General features: G+C 34.1%; 1 protein-coding gene across 8 annotated transcripts in view; it reads right to left on the minus strand.

The window, feature by feature from the left end:
- Nucleotides 1-1,238: 1,238 nt before the first annotated feature.
- NHLRC2 (NHL repeat containing 2) overlaps nt 1,239-23,931 on the minus strand; it is a 51,270-nt gene continuing 28,577 nt past the window's right edge. For 2 of the 8 annotated variants that reach the window (XM_045568852.1, XM_045568859.1), the window contains 7 exons: nt 18,274-18,373; nt 14,945-15,176; nt 14,249-14,371; nt 13,125-13,334; nt 11,826-12,045; nt 8,600-8,843; nt 1,239-4,020 (listed from right to left, as the gene is read on the minus strand). In XM_045568852.1, coding sequence (XP_045424808.1) covers nt 3,960-4,020; nt 8,600-8,843; nt 11,826-12,045; nt 13,125-13,334; nt 14,249-14,371; nt 14,945-15,176; nt 18,274-18,373 — 1,190 coding nt within the window. In that variant the 3' untranslated portion in view covers nt 1,239-3,959. Of the gene's footprint in view, nt 9,924-11,825; nt 12,046-13,124; nt 13,335-14,248; nt 14,372-14,944; nt 15,177-18,273; nt 18,374-23,931 lie in introns of all 8 variants that reach the window. The other 6 variants (XR_006739304.1, XM_045568855.1, XM_045568857.1 and 3 more) reach the window with 6 other exon arrangements.

A 23,931-nucleotide genomic window follows, 5' to 3' on the forward strand; every position in this document is an offset into this window, starting at 1 on the left:
GTGTTTTTTACATAACAAGTGAGTACAAACAAGTAGATGTTTGTAATTCTTTTTAATGGCTGCATTGTATTTCATTGTATGGATGGACTGTTGTTTACTTAATATTTCCCTGTTGAGAGACATCTAAGTTGTTGCCAGTTTTTCACTATTACAATACTGACACACTTTTGAGCACATATGCAAGTATTCTACTGAAATAATTTCTACAAGTGCAACTACTGGGTCAGAAAGGTAGAAAAATGTTCAGTCTCATTGGTGGTCATGGCAATGCAAATTAACACAATGAGATGACATCTTACATTTGAATGGCAAAAATTCAAGTCTGACAACAAGTCTGTATTCAATGTTGGAGAAAATGTGGATCCACTGGTTCTCACATACTTTGCCAATGTGAACGGAATTGGTAGAATCACTTGGAAAGCAGCAGCCTACACAGCCTCTGCACTTCCCGCAGGTGGGTGTATGACTGAGCTTTTTTCATCATTCAAATTTAACTGTGAGGCTTGGACATAAAACAGGTGTTCAATAAATAGCTGAATGAATGAACTTGCATTTCTTGATTTAGTGGGACTGAACATCTTTATATAATCTCTTCTGTGAATCCCATGGTCATATTCTTTGCCAATTTTCCAACTGGGGTGTCTTCCTCTTAATAGTTATAGGAGTTCTTCACATATGATACACATTAATCCTATGTCCATTTTATGTTTTGAAAATATTTTCTTTCAGTTTGTTATATCCTTTTAACTTTTTTATCATACAGATCCTTAAAATTTTTACGTAGTCACACACATCAATCTTTATAATCAGTGCTTTTGGGTTTTAGGTCATTTTCAGGAATGCCAGCCATCCTCACTGCCAAAACTACAGGTATTTTCCTTTATCATCTTCTGACATTTTTGTAATTTTATTTTTACGGTAAGTCATTAATTCCTTCCAAATTTTGTATGTATAGTGTCAGGGAGAAATCAATTTTTGCTGTTGGTTGTTGTTCTTTTTAAATGTTCCCAGTATCATTTACTGAATATATCGCCCTTTCCCAATATATTTTCTAAAAACCTATATATATAGCAATTATGTTATATGATTTGAAGTATTTGCTTGCAGAATTTTTTTAAACTAAATATTATGCTCCCCATTTCCCCAAAGTCTCAAATAGATCATAGCTTACAGGTTTCCAAGTATTAAAATTATCTCCTGATATACTTAGAAAGCATATTAAAAACAGAAACATGGTGTTAGAGAGAAAATATTTAATCTATTTCTTGAAAAAAATGTACAAAGCTTTAGAAAAGAGGCGTTAGGTTTCCGTGTACAGTATAAACCCATTCTCACTTTCTGTGATCGTTTGTATTACACTTCTTTTGAGTTGTAAAAGCCATTGCACTCTTATTCCAAACAGTCTTGTTAACACATGCACTTGAAAAAGTCACCAAAGAATACAGTCTTGAAACAAGTGTAGAAATACAGTGTTGTATAAAAATATATTAATCTGTCTACATGAAACACTTAAAAAATGGACACCAAGTAAATTCTTTTAGAACTAGACCATGTCTAGAAATATCAATACATGAACCTGTAAATTGGATTTTCACCGTACTTTTAATCATTGGAGAAAAAAATAAATATCAGCAAATCTTTGGAATGACAGACATGAAGTCAGCATACCAGACTAACTCTAATCTCAGAAATAAAACCACAAACTTTATCCACACAAAAGACAGGAAAGAGTGTGTCTAAAATTTGACAAATTTATGAAATGTTACAATTTGAAGCAGTGATAAATATAGATAGATCTCAATCACACAGCAAACTTTGATTTGTTCATAATCCACATGTAAAGCAATGACAGCAATTACAACATTTCTAAACTGCTCTCAGTGCACCTTAAAAGTGAGAATTCAAACTTTTAAAAAATATTAACCTATGTAAAATATAGTTAGAATAGTATACCTCACAGTAGGGAGAAATTAGTTTGAACTCACATAGGGTATTGTTGTTCCCTTCCTTTAAAATTTTAGGAATTCTAGGGAAAAAACTCACCATAACAAAATTCTTCTTGTCTGTTATTTGTGTAACCATAGTTCCTCACTGAAACTTCTATAGAAACTACTATTGTTTTTAATGAGAGGGAACCCTAAGGTGTGGAGAGGAAGTGGTAATTTAGCTTTTACAGGTATATACTGATGATGAATATAATAGGCATGCATGAACAATACATTTCAACTCTATACAGAGAAAAACTTCCTAGCGTTTTGAAAAGTGTAACAAACACACCAGGTATACCTGTACATGCTCAAAGAATGAATATGTTTCTGGTGAGACTAAGAAGAATGACTATAAATTCTAAAAGCAGAAAATAGTTGCATGGCAGAGTCCTAAATTTTCAGAAAGGAACATGTCTATTTTTATCCTTCATTAGCATAATCTATCAGCTAATGTTGTGTCACATTTACTTCAACATGTATTTCCCATGAGCTTAGCACACACTAGATAATTATTCCTACTAAAATTGGGCATATTTAAATCTGAGAGCTGATTTTTTTCTCTGTTTCTCAGCATCAGATTATGAGGTATCCTTTCACCTTTCAAATGGAAATATGTAACAAGTATATTAAAACAGCAAAAGGTAGTAAATTATGTTTGTCTATATTATAGTTTTAAGTTTTCAACATTAAAAAAATATCTGACAATTTTGCTTAACGCTATATTACTTAAAACCACCAGGCCTCTAAGTTGCTGTTTAAAGAGAAAGGAATTCACACCATGCCCTGACAGCTACAAGAATGCTTTTTGGTATAAGGCTGTTTAGTGCTCATTTGTACTTGCTTAGTGCTTTTTAGTATACAGTTGCCGGTATACGTAGGGAAGTATATTTGGAAACGCTTATGATACTTTCCTTTCGGTCCTGCTGCTTTCGACAGAATAAAATGTCCTTTGGTACACTTGAGAGCGACATGCCAGTGAAGAACAGGAACACACCAAACAATGAATAACTATAACTAGGCAAAGATTCCATAACAAGTATCTAAGGTTTTCATTTTCCAACTCTAACCTTTGAAAATAATTAAACTAAACCAGCACACTAAGAAGGGCTACAATGGAAGGGGTACAATCAGAAGAGCTGAGTGGGGCTGCCTCCTGTTCCATTTTACCCAGGCTCTCTGGGACCAGATCAGCCATCTGAGAGCCAGAGACAGCTGGTCTAACCTGCAGGTCTAATATGTGGAAAGGCCAAGGTTTGTTAGTTATGGAATACATATAGGCAGATTAGTCAAGCCTCTAACTTTTAATACAATTCTTTATATTATCCTATTGCAAAGAAGTGAGAGAAAAGCAAACTTTTAACTATTCAGGACAAAATAGTGACTTATGGCTAGCAGTAATTCTTCATTTAAATAAACTATGTGCCACAGGTGGAGGAAAAGGCAATCTTGGTAATTAACAGTGAATTCTACTTTTAAAGTATGACACTATTATCACTTTCTTAAATTGATATCCATTTCCTTATGGACTTCAGGAATGGGATTTTATAACAAAATCAACAAATTATTTACTGCACCATATTACTTAATTAGCAAACTATTTAGCAATGAAAAGATGTTTGCATTCTGTATGTGGATGATCATGAATCACAATCATTAGTATGTAGCACTTTGCTTCATTCCTTTTTTAATACTACCTAATGCTGGAATAATAGGTTGAACTTGCTGAAAACTTTACTATAATAGACTTGCATATATTTGAATTATTTAGGGGAGGTCTACATACCACTGTTATTTATGAAAAAAGAAAGGAGACTATATTTCTAGAGCTCACTTTGGCTAATAAAACAAAATCTTCTTAAATATGAGTAAGATTCTTAGGGTCAAAGACAGTCCTGTGCTAAGAATTCAGTGACTCTTTATGACAAGGTCCTAATTACCTTTTGAAGATCAACTGAAACAGCACTGTTGGGACTAACACTGGAAAGCTCTTTCTTTAATACATCCACCTGCCAAGAAAAACTCTGGATAATATCTGAAATAAAGAAAGAGTGGTACATAAAATCTTTTGAGAAACAATAATTAAAGTCATCTAATTAAATGGATTTATTTAAATTTCAGAAACCATCATTGCGAGGACTTTTGGGGTTCTATGGATCAGTTGCTATATAAAGTTCTGAAATATTTATGTTTAAAAAAAAAAACAAACTACTTTGAGAGGCAATACAGCAGGGAGTTGAGCAGACTCCCATCCAGGCTGTGCCACTTCCTAAAGGTGTGCTCTTGATATGCGGCTGTAACTGCTTAACCTGTGTCTCAGTTTCCTGACCAGTCAATTAAGCAAAAATAGTATCTCTTTCATAAGGTTATTGTGAAGATTAAATGAGTTAATACATGTAAAGCACTTAGAAAAGTGCTGGCAAATTGTAAAAACTCAAAAAATTTACTGTGATTCTTATTACTTGATTTGAAAGCTTAAATTTAGCAGTTTGTTTTCCCTCTATATCTTGGAATAGAGTTAGGAATTAGGAGACCTGTGCCTGCATTAAAGATCCACTATTCACTCTTAAATCATTTGACAGAATTGAGCACCTCCTGGCACCAGGAGCCACTTTAGGCACTGGGCATTATTCTGGGATCTTTCTGATGTCACCAATATTCCAAAGCTGTCTCATCTGCAAAATGGACATAACATCTACCTGTCTCCTTTATAAAGTTATTTTGAAGCTCAAGTGAGGCAATATACATGAAAGCACTTTGAAGATTTTGTAAAGCACCACCAGAGTGAAACTTTTTGGTTAAGACGTAAGTATTCTGGTGCAAGTTGTTGGGCACAGGTAGGAATGTGGTTCAGGATGAGTATGTCTGGACCCTTTCAAAGCAAGTTTATTACCCCCAGTTCCAAAAGGTCTTTTTAAAAATTTTAATAAAACTATAAGTATGCTGCTTTATTACTACAATATTGTTTACAAAATAGTAATATGCTTCTTCAACCCCAACTCTACAGAGAATATTAACAAATAGCTGTTAGGAGAAATATTTTCCTTTAGAAATTGCAGATGCAAAGAAAATGTCATGTCATGTGTGTCTATGGGCATAAATTACCATTATATTAACTAACCAAGGGATTACCAGTTTCATTAATTATTAAATGCTTTACGAACAATATTTCATTAAATACTTATAGAAATCCCATGAAACAGGTATATTAGCCCCATTTTATAGAATTAGATCCAGGTCACCACAAAGTCCTGGCTCTTAACCACTATACTATGTTACACAATAAAAACACCAGAACAAAAAAGCCATAATCATTTCTATCTTCATTAAATCACATACTTAAAGTAAAGAGAACTGGTAGATCAAAGGACTCTGAACTATGTTCTGATCTTTGGTAATAAAAGGGACTTTAAAAAAGTTATTATATCAGTGCTTACAATTCAGTTAACTTTAAATCTTTAAAAAATTTTAGTTTTCTCTGATTTTAAAAATAACACGTTGCTTACTGAAAATAAATGCAGAAAAGTAAAATTACAATAAAAATATCCATAATTCCATCTTTCCGGAGAACCATTACAGACATATTCCCTCTGCATATATTTTTATGTAATTGTGAACTACAGAATTTAGTTAGGTTTTGATGATTGTTGTTAAACATGCCAAATATAATGACTGCACTCAAGTCTTTTCAATTCACAGAGATAAATTGCAGTAAGTGTTTGGAAGGTAGAAATTATTGTATTATAGAGATATGTATTTTCAGTATCTTCCCAAATTTTCCAACTATAGCAAAACAAGCAAAGAATAACTTATCTCCGTGGTATTAGCTCCAAAGTATATTGGCCATAAAAGAAAAGTAATTCTTGAATTGATCTTTGTATCTTTGTATGTATATACACACACATGTATATACATATACACTACACACAGATACTCTTACACACATACTAAACTTTTTTTGGCTGTGTTAGGTTTATCACTTTCTGAAGACTTGATAATACTATAATATTAATAAAAATCATATATTATTAGAACAGTTAAAGGAGAGAATTTTCTCTGCCAAAGTTAGACTTATGAGTGATTAAACTGCAATGTTTTGCCTTATGAATAGGTTAAATATTTGCTTGAGACAGAATATTCAAAATAAGCAAAATCATTTACAGGAATCATATCAGTCCTGAGTATGAATTCAGAAAAAAATTCTACCATTTGTGAAATGATATCACAAAAGGGGAAGAAAAAATAGTGACAAATAGGCAGAATAATTTAAGGCAAAGATTTCAGGTATTATGTCAAAGTGTGTATAATGCCACATTACTGGTGACATTAAGGTGACTTACACTAAAATATCACTTTTTAAACTATTACTGGACATAATAATTTATGTGACAAAAAAGGGAAAATTTAAAAATATACAGAAATCCTCATAGAAAACAGAAGGCAGATATGGATCAAGAAGTTTTTAAAATAAACTTTCTAGTGTTTCCTCTTATGTAAGAGCTTTAAGCTAGTCATAAATTCCAGGAACCTATTTATATTGCTTTAGTGTGATTTATTCAACATCATACTAATCCACGATAAATAATATTTTTAATATAAAAACCAATGTAGACTGACAGTGGGTAAGAATAAGAATGTTCAAAAAAACTATACTTTGAAAGTCAAGAAAAGTATAATCTTGAGTGTAACCTAAAACTGTGTAGACAAAGGAGAATTAATAGATTCTAAAAAATATTTTTGGATTTTCAATTTACATGAATTTACACACACATACTGTGTGTGTATTATACTGAAAATCAGATTATCCAGTATTTCTAAATTAGCAAGTTAAAAGTGTATATACTTCTTTTGGAGAGGGAAACAAACCATTTATGTCCTTAAACAGGAAATTTTTGACCCAAAATATTCTCATCCTGTCCAACTAGAAATGAGAAATATAATAAATCAAATGAGATCAAAAAATAACTAAGGCCTATTCTCCATAAGAGAATATGAACGTTACACATCCTTTTTTAACAGAACATTATTTGTCTGACTGTGAAGAGAAAAGGCTATGAGGTAATTACATATAATTTTAAACAGGATTCCTTTTAATTTGACATTTATACTTCTCTTAAAAAATAGCTTTAGTAGGTTACTAACTAAATCAAAGTCATGATTTATACAATCTCTTACTTTAGAGATTTAGCTAACCTTATGAATAAAACAAACTATGTTTCAAAACTATATTTCAAAAAACTATAGAGAAATGGGCAGATACTTTAAATCTAGTACTGATTTTGAGGGGGAGGGAAGCATATTATGCCATATTGTCTATAAATATTTATTGAATAAATAAACATGGTTCACCTGCTTTTCTAATAATCTTGTAAGCTAATTAAATCACAAATACGTTGAATCAGTTTTAGGAAAAACAAGAATAGGCTTTTAAATAGTTATAAAGATAAATTTTGATAATAAAAAAACTTTTCAATTATCTTCAGTGGCTATTTCTCTTGGGGTTTAAAAAAACCAAAAATCAAAAAATAGTATCATCAAATCACTGTTTCAGCCTTAATATTTTAGAGAATAATATATTAGGATATATATAACTATTAATAGCATGAAAGTACTTCACATTGAAAATTTCACTTTGAAGGCTCAAAAACGATTTTTAAAAACATCACAATAAATGGTAATTTAAATTCTGAATATGGGAACCAAAAAAATGCACAACCAAACCCAATAAATCTGCATTCAATGCTTACAAGTGAAATGTAAATTTCCAAAACAACATATATAACCATTTACATCAGACTCAGCTGTCACAATAAATTCTTTATCACAGACAGTAATGTGTCCCTAACTTCCTTTTTCCTTAAAAGTCATAATATTTCTGGGGATTCATTAGTTACCTGGTAAGAATGTGTTCATTCAAAAACAAAGTTAAAGGAATAGTTCTATGTTCAACTTTATCTATATAAAGTTGTAAGGCATTAATAATATGTTAAAACAAATAATTTATGATGAAAATAGATCAAAACTCTCTTAAAAATATCTCAACTGAGACAACCACAGAAGAGACTAAAGATCATATTTACCACACATGCACTCTTTTAAGCTTATACTGTGATGAAAAAACTTCTTTTTTTGGCTTACAACAGACCTTATGCCTTGAACGGCAGGTGTCCTTACACAACCATGGACTGAAGCTTAAGTTCTGTCTAAAGTTACTGTGAAATTTACACATTCATGTGTGCTATTAATAAAGGTAGAAAAAGTTAGCTGAAATACCTGGTACTATTATTAGTAGTAGTCACTGCAAATTATCTTATGATAATGTTCTCTCCTATAGTGTGGACTTCAGTCTTGTGCCAAACTGCAGCATAGATTACAATGTCATGGTCCAAATGATGATCAATGATTTAGCTAGTATGCAGCCAGAACAAAGGAATCTGTTTACAATAAAAAAGTAAGGAGCACAGCTTTATTTTAACATCAATGCTAGAACTGTGCAATGGGTGTCTTGGTATCCAGAGGCAGAAATAGTTTTCTTTCATAAGTTACAGTAATGGTAAGCATGGAGAGTGGGGGCTGTGGTGACGGATTGCCAGCTAGCTTGCTAAAACACATACCTGAGCTCTACTGGAGCCAGGCAACCTTGCTCTGTATCAGTTATCTGCAAAGGCTGACTGAACAAAATTGCCTTCATCATGCAAGCACTGCTATCTGCGCTACAGTAATAAAGAAATACACTGATAGATACAACGGCTTCAAGTGACAAGCAATCAGCAGGAATCTGCAGCGAAATTGTCGGCTGATTGGAAATGTTCTCTATGTCTCCAGATGGTATCTTCCCTTGAAGAAGCCATTCATTGCCTAGAAAATAAAAAAGTAAATTATTAAGACTTCGTAAGAAGACAAGGAGGAAATCAGAAAAATCTTATGAAGACTTTATTAATTCAATCAATAAATATTTATCAAAAGCCTCTGAGTGCCAGGCATTGTATTCTGTGGGAAGGACATAAATACAATATAAATAAGATATAATGACCACTCATGAGAAGTTCCCACTCTGAAGACCATTTTATCTAATTATTATAATTCTTCTTTTGTTTGGACACTGTAAAATAAGTTATAAATTTATTTCTATTGAAATCAAGCTGAATATTACAAATATGGCTATAGAACCCTAATCTCTAAAGTTAAAAATGAAACCCATTAAGTTTAGAAATAAACAGGACACTTAAGAAAACAGATCATTTTTACGAAACAGATAAAAGTCTTCAGGGATATAACATAAAAACTTACAAAATAAGCTTTAGGGAATACAAATGTATGTACAACTCTTAGTGACCTTCTAATGATGAATTAATTATTGAATATCCAAAAATAGTAATAAAAAAAAAATCCACAGATTTCTTTAGAAACACATACCATTGCATATAAATTCTCCATGGGCTCAAACAATATAAATACTTAGAGATTTTATATACCTCGTTTTAATACATAAAATTCTTCCTAGACTTAAATATACAGATTATCTATATAACAAAAATCTAATAAACCACTAAAAATTTTTAAGCCTAACATTAAAATTTTCTTTAAATGTCTTCACTTATCTCTAGCCTTCTCTCAGAAGGAGCATACATGTCATACGGAGGGAGGACAGACTTCCACTGACATTCAGCCTAAGAGGGTGGCAGATACCAAGAGCCAGCATTTGGGGAACGTGTCTTTAATAGAGTACACTGAACATAATCCAACGACTCATCAGTGACTCGGGGCATCTGTACAAAATCTGGGCCATCTACTGAGCGGTGATAAAATGCCACGTCTGCTCTTTAGCTTTGCTGTCTCTTTCCTCTGTTCTCAGGATGAGTCACCAGACTCAGAGTACCTGCCTCCATCAGTCCTCTGGATGTCTCCTTTAGCTTATTGCTTCTAATATTTCGTTGACTGCAAAATCAAATTTGAGAAAAAGATGTTAAATGAGAGTAAGGAGAAGGTAAAAGGTAAGAATCTGAAGAGTTAAGTGCAGAGCTTTTTACATAGAAGTGTTTAAACAATTATTTTAAAAATCTCTTTAAAATTCTTTTGCTTTCTTTGCTTATTCCTGGACAGGAGTATCTTTTATTTAATGCTTGATTTTGCTAAAGAGATTAGTAGAGAACTTCTATTTTAAGTCAAACAAGTAATAAACGGTGCTATTTTAAAATATGTCCAAATCTAGAAATAAAACAGAAAATGTTTCTTTAGATATTTTTCATATACATCACACATAAGATCTGTGAAGTTATAATGTATGTTGGTACTTTTATGCTGCCTTTTCTTGGCTTAAAACTTTCACATATTCTAACCACTTTAAGATACAGACCAAAATTCAGTTAAAAATAAATGTTTCTGTTTCTAAATAGCCAGCTAAGAAGCGAAAATGTCCTTTAACCATAAGCGTACAAATGTACTCTATAAAATAAATAATTTTCAAAAACCCTAAATTATTAGGATTCTTGCCTGAAAGCTTATTTGCCCTTATACAATAAAAATGGAGCTAATATCTAACACAAGTGATAAAACAGCTAAGTATTTTCCCTACAATCTACTTCACTTTCTTTAATACTACCTGTATTTTATATCCCAATAATATACCAATATTAATTAATTTGTGACAATGCAGAGTTAAAATAAGCACGTTAATTTGTCAACATCCCAGTTTAAATATCAATACACTGCTATTTAATTACACAGAGAAATTAAATTAGTGATTTCCAATTGATCCAATCTTTCAGACTTTATGGACACAAAACAGTTAAACTGGTAGTCTAGGACTTGCTCTGAACCTATTACAGAAGGCTGTGGAGTGGCCAGCATTTGAGAACTCTTCTGTCGACTAAGCTCCAAACATCCTAGTACTATATGGTCAGCCCCCTCCCTTGTGGGGAGGGAAAGGAGGGCTGTTTCGCCACAGGCTCAGTCAATCACCCCAGAACCAGCCTCCTAAACTCTAACTAGCAGTTCCTCCCAGCTAGTATATCAAGATCTCTTTGTTCTTGGTTTGGACCCTGAGTTAATAGTTCCAGGCCAGTAGCTGCTGCCCTGAGAATGTATGAAGGTAAAAAGGCATGAAGCTAGGATTTGGGTAATGTACAAAAGAAAAGTGTGTGAGAGGGAATGAGGGAGGAGGAGTTGGGGAGGAAACGGAAACTTGAGTGAGAAAGTGTGAAAGAGCGTGGGAGACTAGGACAGAGGAAGATCATTAGAGACAAGAGATCATAATTTAGACATTCTGGACCACTAATATCTCACTCTAAAATTATTGTCCATTATGTTAGGGATGATGGAAAACACTACTGCAAGGCAAGCAGTATACTATTACTTATCACCATTAATGAAATAAGGAGCTAGTTCACACTGTGATTCATACACATAGAAGAAAGAGAGAAATCCATACAGGGGACTGGAAGGAAGAGGTATAGAAAAAGATCAAATAAGAAGGCTCCACTTTATTTCTCTATTTCAGACTTTTTAATTCCAAGAGGGTCTTTCTGGGAACACAAACAGAATGAAGAACAAGGTTAGAATAAAGGGAAGAGGTATAAGAAAATCTATATTCTAAGAAATAGTGCTGGCAACTGACATGTAACTTCTGGTGAGTTGCACTGTTCTTTAATAAAAGCGAGGTAAGAATCCTGAAGACTAAAGACAGCTGCTAAAGTGGAGTCAGATCTGGATTCATTGTTTCACAGAATCATGCAAATCTTGCCCAATTAGAGTAAAAACATCACATAACAAATGAAAAAAATTACTAGATTGAACACTGAGAATTTATGAGATATTTGCATCTGCAGATTATTCTCATACCGTCAGCTGATAGAAACCAGCAACTGGGTGCTTCTTCAGTTAGCTTTGCTCCTGACGGGAGTTCTAATCTTAGTTTGAACTGAAGAGTCTGGCCAGGACAGGCAGTCATGGGGGAAAGCCCAATGCTTGGAGCGGATTTAGGCAGTTTGGGTAATGTCCTTTGTTTTTCTGCTGGGAATGGGCCATCTACCATAGCATTTTCAGATGTGAAGATGGGAAGCTAGGAAATAAGAAAAACTGTTATTAAAACACAAGTACTGTATAGAAACTGTAGAGTGAGAGAGCTTATGTTTAGACTTTAGTAGAAAAATTAAGCTCTGTATCAATGAAACTAATTGCCATTCTAGTCTGAATTAGAATGTGTTTAATTAGATGCCCTAAAGATTATTTTGTATGTGCAGAAACATAGTTCATCTGAGCAAAAAAAAAAATTACCAAGACTTACGAATGAGACAGAATTAAATTAATTATCCAATGGTTATAGATGGCAGGAAATTAAAGCAAAACTTTATAAATTTAAATGTAGTAGGTATACATTCTCTTACAACTTTCATTGTCAACTATAAGAAGATGTTATTCATCATGTCAGAGATCTATGTAAAGAGAAATGACACATGTTATGATAGTAACCTGTGTTTTTTATTTTAAAACCTATACCTTGCAAATAAGTAGACTTCTAGGAAAAAAAAGTCTTGCATTTTTTTCTGGTAAAAGTAATACATCAAGAGGTAGCTTGTAACAGACATTTCTCCTTGAAAATTCTATAAAAGATCATGTCTGTAGCTTTAAAAATTAATTATAACTTATGTAAGTTTCTTCCAATTTGTCTTCAATGTCTTGAGAGATGTGGCTTCTAATGCTTCCTTTGGAAGATTATTTGGTAATGGACTCACCATGGGAAACAAAACTACACATTAACCGAAGGATCACTGAAAAAATAGAAACAAAAAGCTAAAGGTACTACATACATGGTATATGTATGTAGTGTGTGTCAGTATGTCCATACACTTAAAACCAGATCTGACTACTTTCCCTTTTTTTCTTGAAGGTTCATCAAATTCTCTCCAGCTTCCATTATCTTTCTCAAACTCTCAGCACAGATGGAACTTTTATTTTAAGAATAACAGGATATCCTTAAAGCAGTCCTGCTGATCTGGATACCAAAACCACAACACAGGCATCCACTCTACTATGCTGGAAATGGCCTACCCACAAATGCCTCCCTCTGTCAGTGCTGTGAGGATCTCAGTTGTCATTCTTAACACCACACCCTTTAACTTATACTTCAAGATTACTTACCACAGAAGTCATTTTTGTTTCTAAATCCATCACTTTAATTTGATGATTATTGGTGTCTGCTACATATAACAACCGACCATTCTCTCCAACACATAAGCCTCCTGGTTCATTAAAAGTTGACTCGGTAAAACTGGAACTGATAACATCATTTGTGTCTCCAGTTCCTGCTAATGTTGTACAGTTTTTTGTTTTTGGATCCACAACTTTAATCTAAAAAAGAACAAAAATTTGTATATCTGAAGATTTCATGTTTGTAGTACGGAACGGTGTAGTATTAAGCAAATTAGAGAATTTCTGATTGCCATTAGTATTCACAATAAATCTCACAAAAAGAACAGGTATTTCCATATTTTCTTGAAAAGCCAAACATTCAAATCAGTCTTAACGGGAGACTCTATTTTAAGAGCTAAAAACTATGTAAAACCCCTAGTTATATCCTGTCTTCTAGAAGCAATCTTTCAAAAATTATTTTTGGAATTAAAAAAAATTTAAATTGTATTGCTTTTCTTCACAATGGGACACACTTTCACAACTGAACTTTCTCCTCATGAGCATCTAAGTGTTGCCTGAGGATTTGCTACCTTTCCTAAATGTAATGATTGCTAGTTAGAGCTCAACTATATTACATTTATGGTCTCTCATCACAAAGTACTGTATTAATATTTATTATCCACTAATTTTTCTAAAAAAGAAAATCCAATAAAATTGAAACAGTTAAACTGACGGAAATCTTGCTGAAAACAAAATTATTTGCTAACAGGCACTGCAACTACCCAGCAGCTCAAAAATGTTCATTTGCTAATTGACATATCAGTTTCCCTGCCACTTGCCTTCTTACTTACAGAATGTGTTACTAAGCAGCTTTGATAGGTTGCAATTCCCAACTTTTGGTCACAGATAGCAGAATTGGTTTGGTGCTTTCCCTAGTTCAGGGTATCATCATAACCTCTTAGCAAAGAAAGGACCAAGAAAAGAACAGAACAAGCTGCCATATAGTCGTCAAGGACTGTTATTCCTCTCTATATCTTAGAGTGGCAGTTGTAGGAGGCTCACAGATCTTTCAGCATTTTAAATACCACATATGAAAAGCAAGGTATTATGTATTATAATTATATCAGACTCACCTTGTGATTGTAGGAGTCTGCCACGTAAAGTAAGTTCCTTTTCTTGTCCCACGTTACTCCAAGGGGGTGCTGAAGCTTTGCATTGATTCCTACTCCATCAACATCACCAAAAGCAAATAAATTCTTTCATTTTTTTAAAAAAGAAAGAAACAGCAGTTATTACAATTTTTACAGTGCTTTGTTAGAATATAAAGTGAAAATTAAGATAGTTGTATATGCTATTTAAGTTAAAAGGGGAAAAGGCCAGATTTTCATATAAATAGGGCTGGGTACTTAGATTAGAAAAAAAATGATAGAATTTTGATCTGTATTAGTTTGTGGTGCTTTGTAGTTTTACTCACAACAGTCACACGTCGGGTCAGGAAGGGGTTAGGTCTGCTGGTCGGATGTTCTTTCCACCCCACTGTCCAATATCTAATTTATACTTTTCTCTTCTCTCCAATAATCAACATTTCATCCTCCCTTTTGCCCTGAAGCCTCAACATTTATATGCAATCAAGTAGAGTCAATTTACTTTTCTTAGATGGTTTGTTACTTGTGTTTCTTTATATTCACATTTACTTTGGTTTGACTTCCATTTTAACTCATGGATGGGCTAAGAATGATCCCTCTCAAATCTTATTAACTTTAAACAATTCAGGAAATTGCCTGCTTGGTCAATGTCTGAGCACACTGCGCAAGAGTGACTGTCATTACCATGGGATCTCTTTCTCCTCCTACGAGGTGCTTCACTGCTCCGTCTTTCAGCGAGACGGTTCTCACCGTACTGCTCTCACTATCTGCTACAAATAGGCAGCTCCAGGGATCTTCAGAGGCCAGAGAAAGGCCTGAAGGTTGGGCAAAACCTGCCTTGTGAGGATATGCATTGTTTCGATTTTCTTCATTTCCACTTCCAGCAAACCGAAGGCAAGTTCCTTTTTTTAACTCACTGAAAAAGACAAGTTCATAGGTAGAGTCAACATGTGGTATATTGCTAATTCAGTTATTAAATAAATGAATGCAAATGATTAAATCAAAAGTGATAAACATTGGAAAAAAACAAACAAATAAAACTAGTGATCTTGGCCTAGTTAAATTGTGCAAGTCAGCTTTCACTGTCATTTTTCCAATCATTAACTTATTTAGCCACTGTGTAGGGACCTTTTTACTTTTCTTTGACACACACAAACCCGAAACTACTCTCAAAGGCCAGACAGGAAATCCCTGACAAGGTTAGAATTATAAGATAAATCAGATTATTGATGACATAGCTATTTTCCCACCTTCTTGACTTCTTCTTGGCTTCAATATATTAATAATATTAGGTTCTAAAAGGGAACTAAAAAGATCATGTAGCTTTTGAAAGGTTAAAGCTTAAATTTTCATTAAAAATGTTTTGTGACTAGCAAAGGAAACTAAAGAATAGTTTCTGAAAGATAGGTCAGGCATCACCATTTTAAGAAAATGATATTGGATGATTATGCTGCTTTAATGAATTAACTGTACAAATCAATTTCTTATATACAGCAGAGAAATTTCTATTTAAAGCACTATTGCAATGATTCTTTTTATAATGCAGAAAAGTTTTACCCCTTGGTTTCTAAGTTTATGCCAGAGAGATTGTAAGGAGGACACAGTATTGCGTTATGTTGAGGGAAGGGAAGAAGCTGACTTAGGATGCAAAATGAAAGACTACATGTATATCATTTCCAAATATGGTACAACATGCAAAAGTGTAACAGTACTATCACTTATTGGTTGATATGTTCCTCATGCTAAGTTAGGCAGGAAGCAGGGGACAGAGACAAAGGAATACAGCGTGTATAAAATATGGCCACTTTTTAAGGAATTTATAGAAATAAGCTAGCTAGAAAAATACATGTACTAACTAATACGCAAAACAAATAAACTGAAAAGTAATTACTATAAGGAGTCTTAGCACTTTAAAAAACGAGTTCCCTTAATTAAATAAAAAAGAGTGAGAAACAGTGACTTTTAAAACATTAGGGGTCATTACCCTCTGAAGATCAGTAATAAATAAAGCTAATATATCCTTAAAATTAAGAGGCAGGTCAATATTATCTGAGGGATTATTTTCCTATTATGAATGACAGTGACAGCTCTACTTGTCAGGAAATCTAGGGAGCTCTTGACCATCTATGTTCAAATCAGCCATCACCCAGAACAGCATATTCTGGCAACCTCTGTTACTTCTGTTTGCTATTTACAATTATGCCTCACCAAAATCTTACTGGTAACCTCACTGTCGAGGTTATTGTTATCTCTTGCCTGGATGATAGCAATAGCCTCCTCAATGGTATCTGTCTCCAGTCTTGTCCCACTAGAGTGCTGCCAGCATTCTTTCAAAAACACAAATCATGTCATGTCCCAGCTTAAAACTTTCTAAAAGGCTTGTAGAATGTCCAAATCTCTTAAAAGAACTCACAAGGCACTGCATGATCTGGCTTCTACTGACATCATTAGTGTCAACTCCTGCCTGGAAAACCTCCCACTCTCCCTAACTCCCACTCCTCTGTCAGGGCTCAGTTTAGCAGCCTCTTCCAGGAAGCCTTCCTTGACACCTCAAACCTTAGTGACATTGGGTGTTTCTCTTACTTATATAAGGAACAATTTTAATTTAAGGCACTATTGCAGTGATTCTTTTTACACACACTACTTTTAAATTGCTTGCTGATCTGATTTTTCCTCTGTAAGTCCACTGAGGACAGCAACCACATCTTTTCATTTTATCCTTAACATAGTGAGCATATCATTGTCATCTCTATTGCCCAGCATAGTGCCTCGCATACAGTGTGTTTAATAAATAGTTGTTAATGATTAAATGTTATAAAACATAAATGTGTTCCAAAGCAACATGCACGCATATACACACTATCTGGAAAATCTGATATTTTGGATTATCTATATTACTGTTCCTTACTACTGATAAAGGTAACTGAGATGACCACTTCCTATGGTTATTTGACAGCCTTTCTAGTTTAACTTTCTATCATTTATTTATTCTGCAAGCCCTTACTGAGCTCTTACTATGACCCAGATACTGTGCTAGGTACATGGTCCCTTCCTTTAACAGTCTAGTAGGAAGGAATAGTTCAAAATAAGTGCAATCAAAAAGAGAGGGAGGGGGAGAGAGGGCAGGCAAACTTATGAGTGCAGTGATGTAACTTTATACTGGGTACAGTGAGGTCATAGGGAAGAATATGGTCACATCTGCCTGGGGTGTTAGGGGAAAGAGGAAAGGCTCTATGGAAAAGATATGAGAAACTTTGTAGACACTAACCTTTCATCTTTATAGCCCCAACAGTGGTAGCAAAGCCACCTACGTTTACTGTATATGCCAGGCACTATGCTGAGCTCTTCTGACATCAAAACAAGCCTATGACATACTATAAATAAGGAAAGTGAGGCTTAGGAAGTTAAAGTGGCTTTCCTAAACTCACACAGATAGTAAGTGGCAGAGCCAGGATTCAATCTCAGGCCTGACTACAAAACCTGAGTTATTAACCACCCTGCTATGTGGTGCTCACCTATTGAATGAATGATTGGACATATCTGAGCTATGTCTTAGAAGATAAGGGGCAGGAAATATTCCCAGTTCTCCTTCTGGATGGTCAGGAGGATTGCTCTTACCTACCTTGAAGTTAAGTATGGCCATAAAACTTCCTCTGGCTGATGAACTGTGAGCAGAAGTGATATGTGTCATTTCTGAGTAGAAGTTTTAAGAGCCAGTGAGTGACTTACCACCTCTTTCTCTCTCATTCTGCCAGGATGACTGGCAAACTCCAGAAAGTGGCTACTTCGTCAGCTGGGGCAGCAGAATAGTGCTCCCCAGTGAACCTATGTGAGTGAGCAAGAAATAAGCCTGGTTTTAAACCACTGAGAACTTGGGCTGTCCGCTATGGTAGCGTAACCTAGCATATCCTGACTAGTACGGTGCGAGCTGTGTGGATATGGTGACTTTGGGAAAGAGAATTCTGTGAACTCCAAGTAGTACAGTCTACTCAAAGAGAGATGCTGCCACTTACTTTTTCTTGGGCAGTTTGCCAGAGTCCAATAGGAGTGCCCATATCTGATGAGTGCCTGCCATGGCAATCCATAGAATGTCATCTCTTTGGACGTCTGAACCTTTATAAAAATAAATAGTCATTATTATATACGTATCTGGTTAATACAAATACTCTGTTTCAAAATTTTAAATTCAGGGAAGATAACATGTTTATAAATCATCTAATAAAACAATATTTGCAATGTTTTAAATGGTTTTTGAAAATTTTGTTTTCTTTGTGAATGGTTTATTTCTTTAGATTTGTAATTTACCTGCGACAATTTCAAAGGAATCCAAAGCAGTCTTAATAGCAATATTTACCTCTGCATCTTTGGGCACAGTGTTCTTTAAACATCTGATTTCTTATTTTATGTGACAGAAGAAACTGGCTGACACATATTCTCCAAAGAGACTCTTTGCTAGTCAAGTACCTAGAGCTAACCACCTAAGTTATAAGCTTTAGAAATAGGTTCTTTGAACAATTTCCATGAAGAAACTGTATATTTTAAGAGTTTAAGAAACGTGTATTGACACCACAGTACTAGATATGAGACTGAGACATAAAATGGCTATTTAAAAATCCATTCTTTTTCAAAAAAATATACCTGACATACAAAAGTCAGAGTTCAATATATTACAATATAGTTCTATTTGCTAAAATAATTAACTTTCTATTTTTTAAGAGACCGATGTCACAACTTATTACAATGTGACAAAGCTCTATTTCTCAAATTAATTCTACTTTTAAAATATTCAATTATTTTAATTTAAAACATGTTCCAAAGTTACTTTTAAAAGAAATTGATTGAAGCTGATGCCTCCTTTAGAGCAGTCCGCTGTCTACCATCTTGAGAGTGGACTATACTTTCTACACTTTTGTCTTCAATAAATCTCTTTGCTTCACATGTGGGGGAAAAAAGTAATTGAGATATTTTAACTAAAATAATTTGGTCAGACATATCTTATGCTAAAAGAAATATCTTCGTAAAAGGCTATCTTATTTGTATTTCCTTTAACTTCAGGTATTTTGTGTCCAAAAGAAATTTTTCTTCCTTTAACTTACATTACTTTCTAGTATCTTTTAATTTAACAATAAAACAATGATGATGATGATGATGGTTCTCAATAAATTGTGGCTACTATGTGCCAAGTACTTTATGGAAATTGTCACTCATACTTTCTTGAAGGCCCCTGGAGATAGGTACCATTAGCAGACCTAGTTTACAGATGCAGAAATTGAGGCTTAGCGAGAGGTTAAGTAATTTCCCAGGATCACAGAGCTGGTAAACATAGGAACTAGAATCTGAACCCAGGCAGCCCAACAGAAAAATCTATGCCCTGAACCATTTCACATGTTGCCTATTTCTGTGTTCTTAATTGCTATCCAATAAAATCTAAAAAAAGTAATTTATTTTAATTTACTTTTTATACTCAGGTATGTTTGTAAACATAAATTATACTAAAAGTGACACTGGCGTCCATATATTCTGGGGACTCAGTCTCTGGTTAATCACTTTAAAACTAGGTCAAAGGCTTTCCATAATTAACTTTCAACATACTACAATGTTCCTTCAGTTATTCTAGAGGCACGATCTGAGACTAGTAGAATGAATAGGAAACTTAAGCTAATAAAATATTCCCTGTTATTTTAGATATATTGACACCCAAATGAAAGGCTCAAAGCATGTGAAGCATTTAGAATAATGCTTGGAGGAGGCAACTCTCAAATGTTAGCCATTATTATTATTTAATGAATCTGGATCTTAATTTTACAACATGTTGTATTAGGGGAATAGAAATACATTTACAAACTGAACAGCTCTTGAATAGACATCAATGAGGGTAAATAGTGTGATACAATGTCTTCTACTTAATTAAGTCTGTTGTTAATTTTACAGTGAACATTAACAATGCATGTATTACCAACAGACAATATTTGATACCTAAGAAAGCATTCATTTTAGAATTATTAGTGTTAAATCTACCACAAATCTAAGATTATACACTTTTTAGCATTAACCAATGAAAATGACTGAGTTTTATGTCTCTGCCTAGTCAACGGCATTATTAACTAAGGAAATGACCAAACAAAACAAAAACCTTAGTAGGCAGTACAAACAAAAGCCATAGAAAGTCCACAAAATGAATAATCTTATTCATTTTAACTTAATTTGGAATGTTTTCCATTCATAAAATTCCAAAGCCTTTATTTGTTCAATACTTTAAAAATGCTACACAAAGAACTATAAATAATTATGTATTCAAGTCCTCTACCCAGTTCTCCCATTTCTCTGAATTGAACTAAATTATTCTTATAGTAATTGTGATAAAACACTAAAAGAAGAGGGCTCCTGAAAGCATTTCTTCATCTAATTCCTTTGCTTTGTAACCAGCTGGGTCTGGATTTGAATTCTAATTGCATTACTTTCTAATTTGTGCCTCAATTTCCTCATCTGTAAAATGAGGATTATCATCACTTATTTCGTAAGATTTTGGGGAAGAATGAGTAAGACAACATAAGTATAGTGCCTAACTTGGGGCCTGGTACATGTTAAATGCTGTTCTTCAACTTCTATACCAAGCGTGCTCTCTCCTTCCTCTTCCTAGAAACCATGTCTCCAGATCCTAGCATTCATTCAGGTGTCTGTTCAAGTTTCTTTCCTGCTCACCCTACCTAATACAACACACATGCACATACCCCGTTTTTCTCTAGCCCCTTACCTTGCTTGATTTTTCTTTGTAGCATTTATCACTATCTTACATGTTACATATTTATTTATTGCTTTATTGTCTTTCTCCTCTACTGAGCATAAGGTCTGAGGGGCCAGCACATAGCTGTTTTACTCACAGCTCTATTATAGGCATCTAGAATAGTGCCTGGCACATGGCAAATGTTCAGGAAATATCTGTTGAATGAGTAAACTTTCCTCTAGATATCACAAGAGAATTGTTCTCTTTTTTGTCATTATATCTGGAAGCCCTAAAATTATCCTAATGACAATTGGTATTTCCTAACAGTACCAATGATTCATCACTAATCAAAGAAGTCTGCTATAAATGGGAAGCTGTGCCATCATCCCCTAAAACAATGATTCTGAATGGGACTGGTATCCGTCCTAAAAATAGCTTTGGCTATTTGATAGGTAATATATTGTATGACAGTACAGTCATGCCAGAACATTCACATATGAATACATTATTTTATTATATATTTATGCTTATTTCTTTATATTTACAAATATGTAAGTATAGGTGGATTATATGATCTATGAATTTCATTTTAGGTATGGTAAAGAAGGCTTTTCATAAAGTTTATTATATGAAGAGGATTTGGGAGCTGATAGGGCTGAGAACTTTAAAGTGACACATAAAAATAAGGTCTTTCAACATCTCTTAAGCTTGTTAGCTTCCATTCCTGATAAAAACTCAGCAAACAAGGATCAGAAGGCAATTTATTTAATCTTACAAAGAATATTTACAACAGAATCTACAGCAAACATCTTATATAATAGTGAAATACTGCAAACATTCCCCCAAGAATAAAAATGAGACAAAGATACCTACTATCAACACTTGTATTTAGCACATATAGAGGGCCTAGTTTGTGCAACAAAGTAGGAAAAAGAAGCAAAAAGCCTAAAGATTAGAAATAAAACTATAATTATTAGAAGATGACAAAATTATGTACATAGAAAATCTTAAAATTTTACAGAGAAACTACTAGGATTCATGCATGAATTTTGCAATGTTTTGGGGTATAAGGTCAATAAGCAGGAATAATTTTATTTATTGGTTTATATCAGCAAACAAAATTTATGATGACATTAAAAAACATCAAAACACCTAAGGGTTAATTTAACAGGAGATGTATAAGCCCTTTATACCAAGAATCATGATCGAGGGACATAACCATAGATTTTTATAAAACTTATCTACATTGAGAAGTCAGGCCTGGCCAATGTTAAGACCTTGTAGATAAGAAGACTGCAAGGTTGACCAAGAAAATTAAAATAAAAGGACTCCATCCTTTCAGCTTCTCAGGTCATAAAACCTGGAGTCATCCTTAATTCCTCCTTTCTCTCATACATCACACATGATCCATTAACAAATCTTGTTGCCTCCTCATTCAAAACACATCCAGGATCTGGTCAGGCATGGTGGCTCACACCTGTAAGGCCAGCACTTTGGGGGGCCCAGATGGGAGAATCTCTGGAGCATGGGAGTTTGAGACCAGCCTGGGCAACAGAGTAAAACCCTGGCTCTACAAAAAAAACCAAAATATATCCAGAATCTGACCACTTCTGACCACCTCCACCTTGACCTAAGTCACCATCAAGGATTACTGCAAGGATTACCTCCTAACTGGTCTGCCACCCTGTTCCCACCCAAATACAACCTCTTTATTTCTCTTTCACATGAATGTCCTACTCTAAGAAAATCTGGGAAGGATGAGTTGGGCAAATTTAGCTCTAAGTCTTAGGAACAAAAACATCTGCTTTTCTTGGTCTGCTTTTAGAGGCTCTGTCTTGGCAAAGGAGTGCTTTGTTGGTGTGTATCTGAGTGAAAAATCAAATTTAATTCCATTATCTAGTTCTCTAAACAGGTCAGACTAGTTTAGCTCAGGATTACTATACAAAGGCAAAATCTTCACAGTAATAAAGTGTGAGCATTTGTTTCCTGGACTCTGTACTTATTTCCTTTAGATACCTGAGGAAGGAGGAAAAAGTATAGAAACAGAGGCTGTGTCAAGTCAGGATTCAAGTGTTTGGGATTTTACATACCAATTAATGATGAGGATGGTGGTGATAATAACCACCCAGGAAACTTCCTACATTTAAGGCAATGAGCTAATCATTTTACATTGATTATTTCTTTTAACAGCCTTAAGAAGTCTTATTATCATCATCTTCATTTCATAAAGAAATTAAAATTCAAAGAGGTTAATTTGCTGAAATTCACACAGCTACACCTGGTATATGAATTCATTAGTGACTGACTCCAGATTACTGATGTTTTGATAAGAATGAAAGAGCTACAGAGGTGAGCATGTGCTGTTCCAGTTCTCTGTTTGGCATCTTTTCTCCCTCCCTTCTGCCTCTGACCCACGGACTTAACTCTGGGATCAAGCACCCTACTACACTTTTGTGTGTGATCAAAAATAGGGATCTGATCAAATGTACCCATCACTTCCTCCTCCAGGATATGTAGCTAGGTTCACACTTAAGCCCTTCTCTCTCTGTCGTCCCTGGGAATGGTCTATGGTTGGATAATCTCTTAGAAGTATATTTTCTAGTCCCTTGCCTTCCCATTATTGGTTTGGTTCAGACTATCAGCATCTTTGTGAGATTTATGACAGAATTTATTTTATAGCAAACACTTACATAGTACTTTCTATAGACCAGGCACTGTTCTAAGGGCTTTATATATATATTAATTCTCATAATTCTCATGATAAGCCTTTAAGGTAGGTACTAGTTATTATTTGTATCTTCAATTTAAATGAGGAAACTGAGGCATAAAGAGGCTATGGAACTTGTCCAAAGTCACACAACTACTAAAAACCCCCTAGAGTCCATTCTCATATCCACCTTGCTAGACCACCTCTCAAGAAGTTTTTACCCTGTTCAATTGTTTCACT

Source organism: Lemur catta, chromosome 14, assembly GCF_020740605.2.
Source record: "Lemur catta isolate mLemCat1 chromosome 14, mLemCat1.pri, whole genome shotgun sequence".
Classification (NCBI taxonomy): Eukaryota; Metazoa; Chordata; class Mammalia; order Primates; family Lemuridae; genus Lemur; species Lemur catta.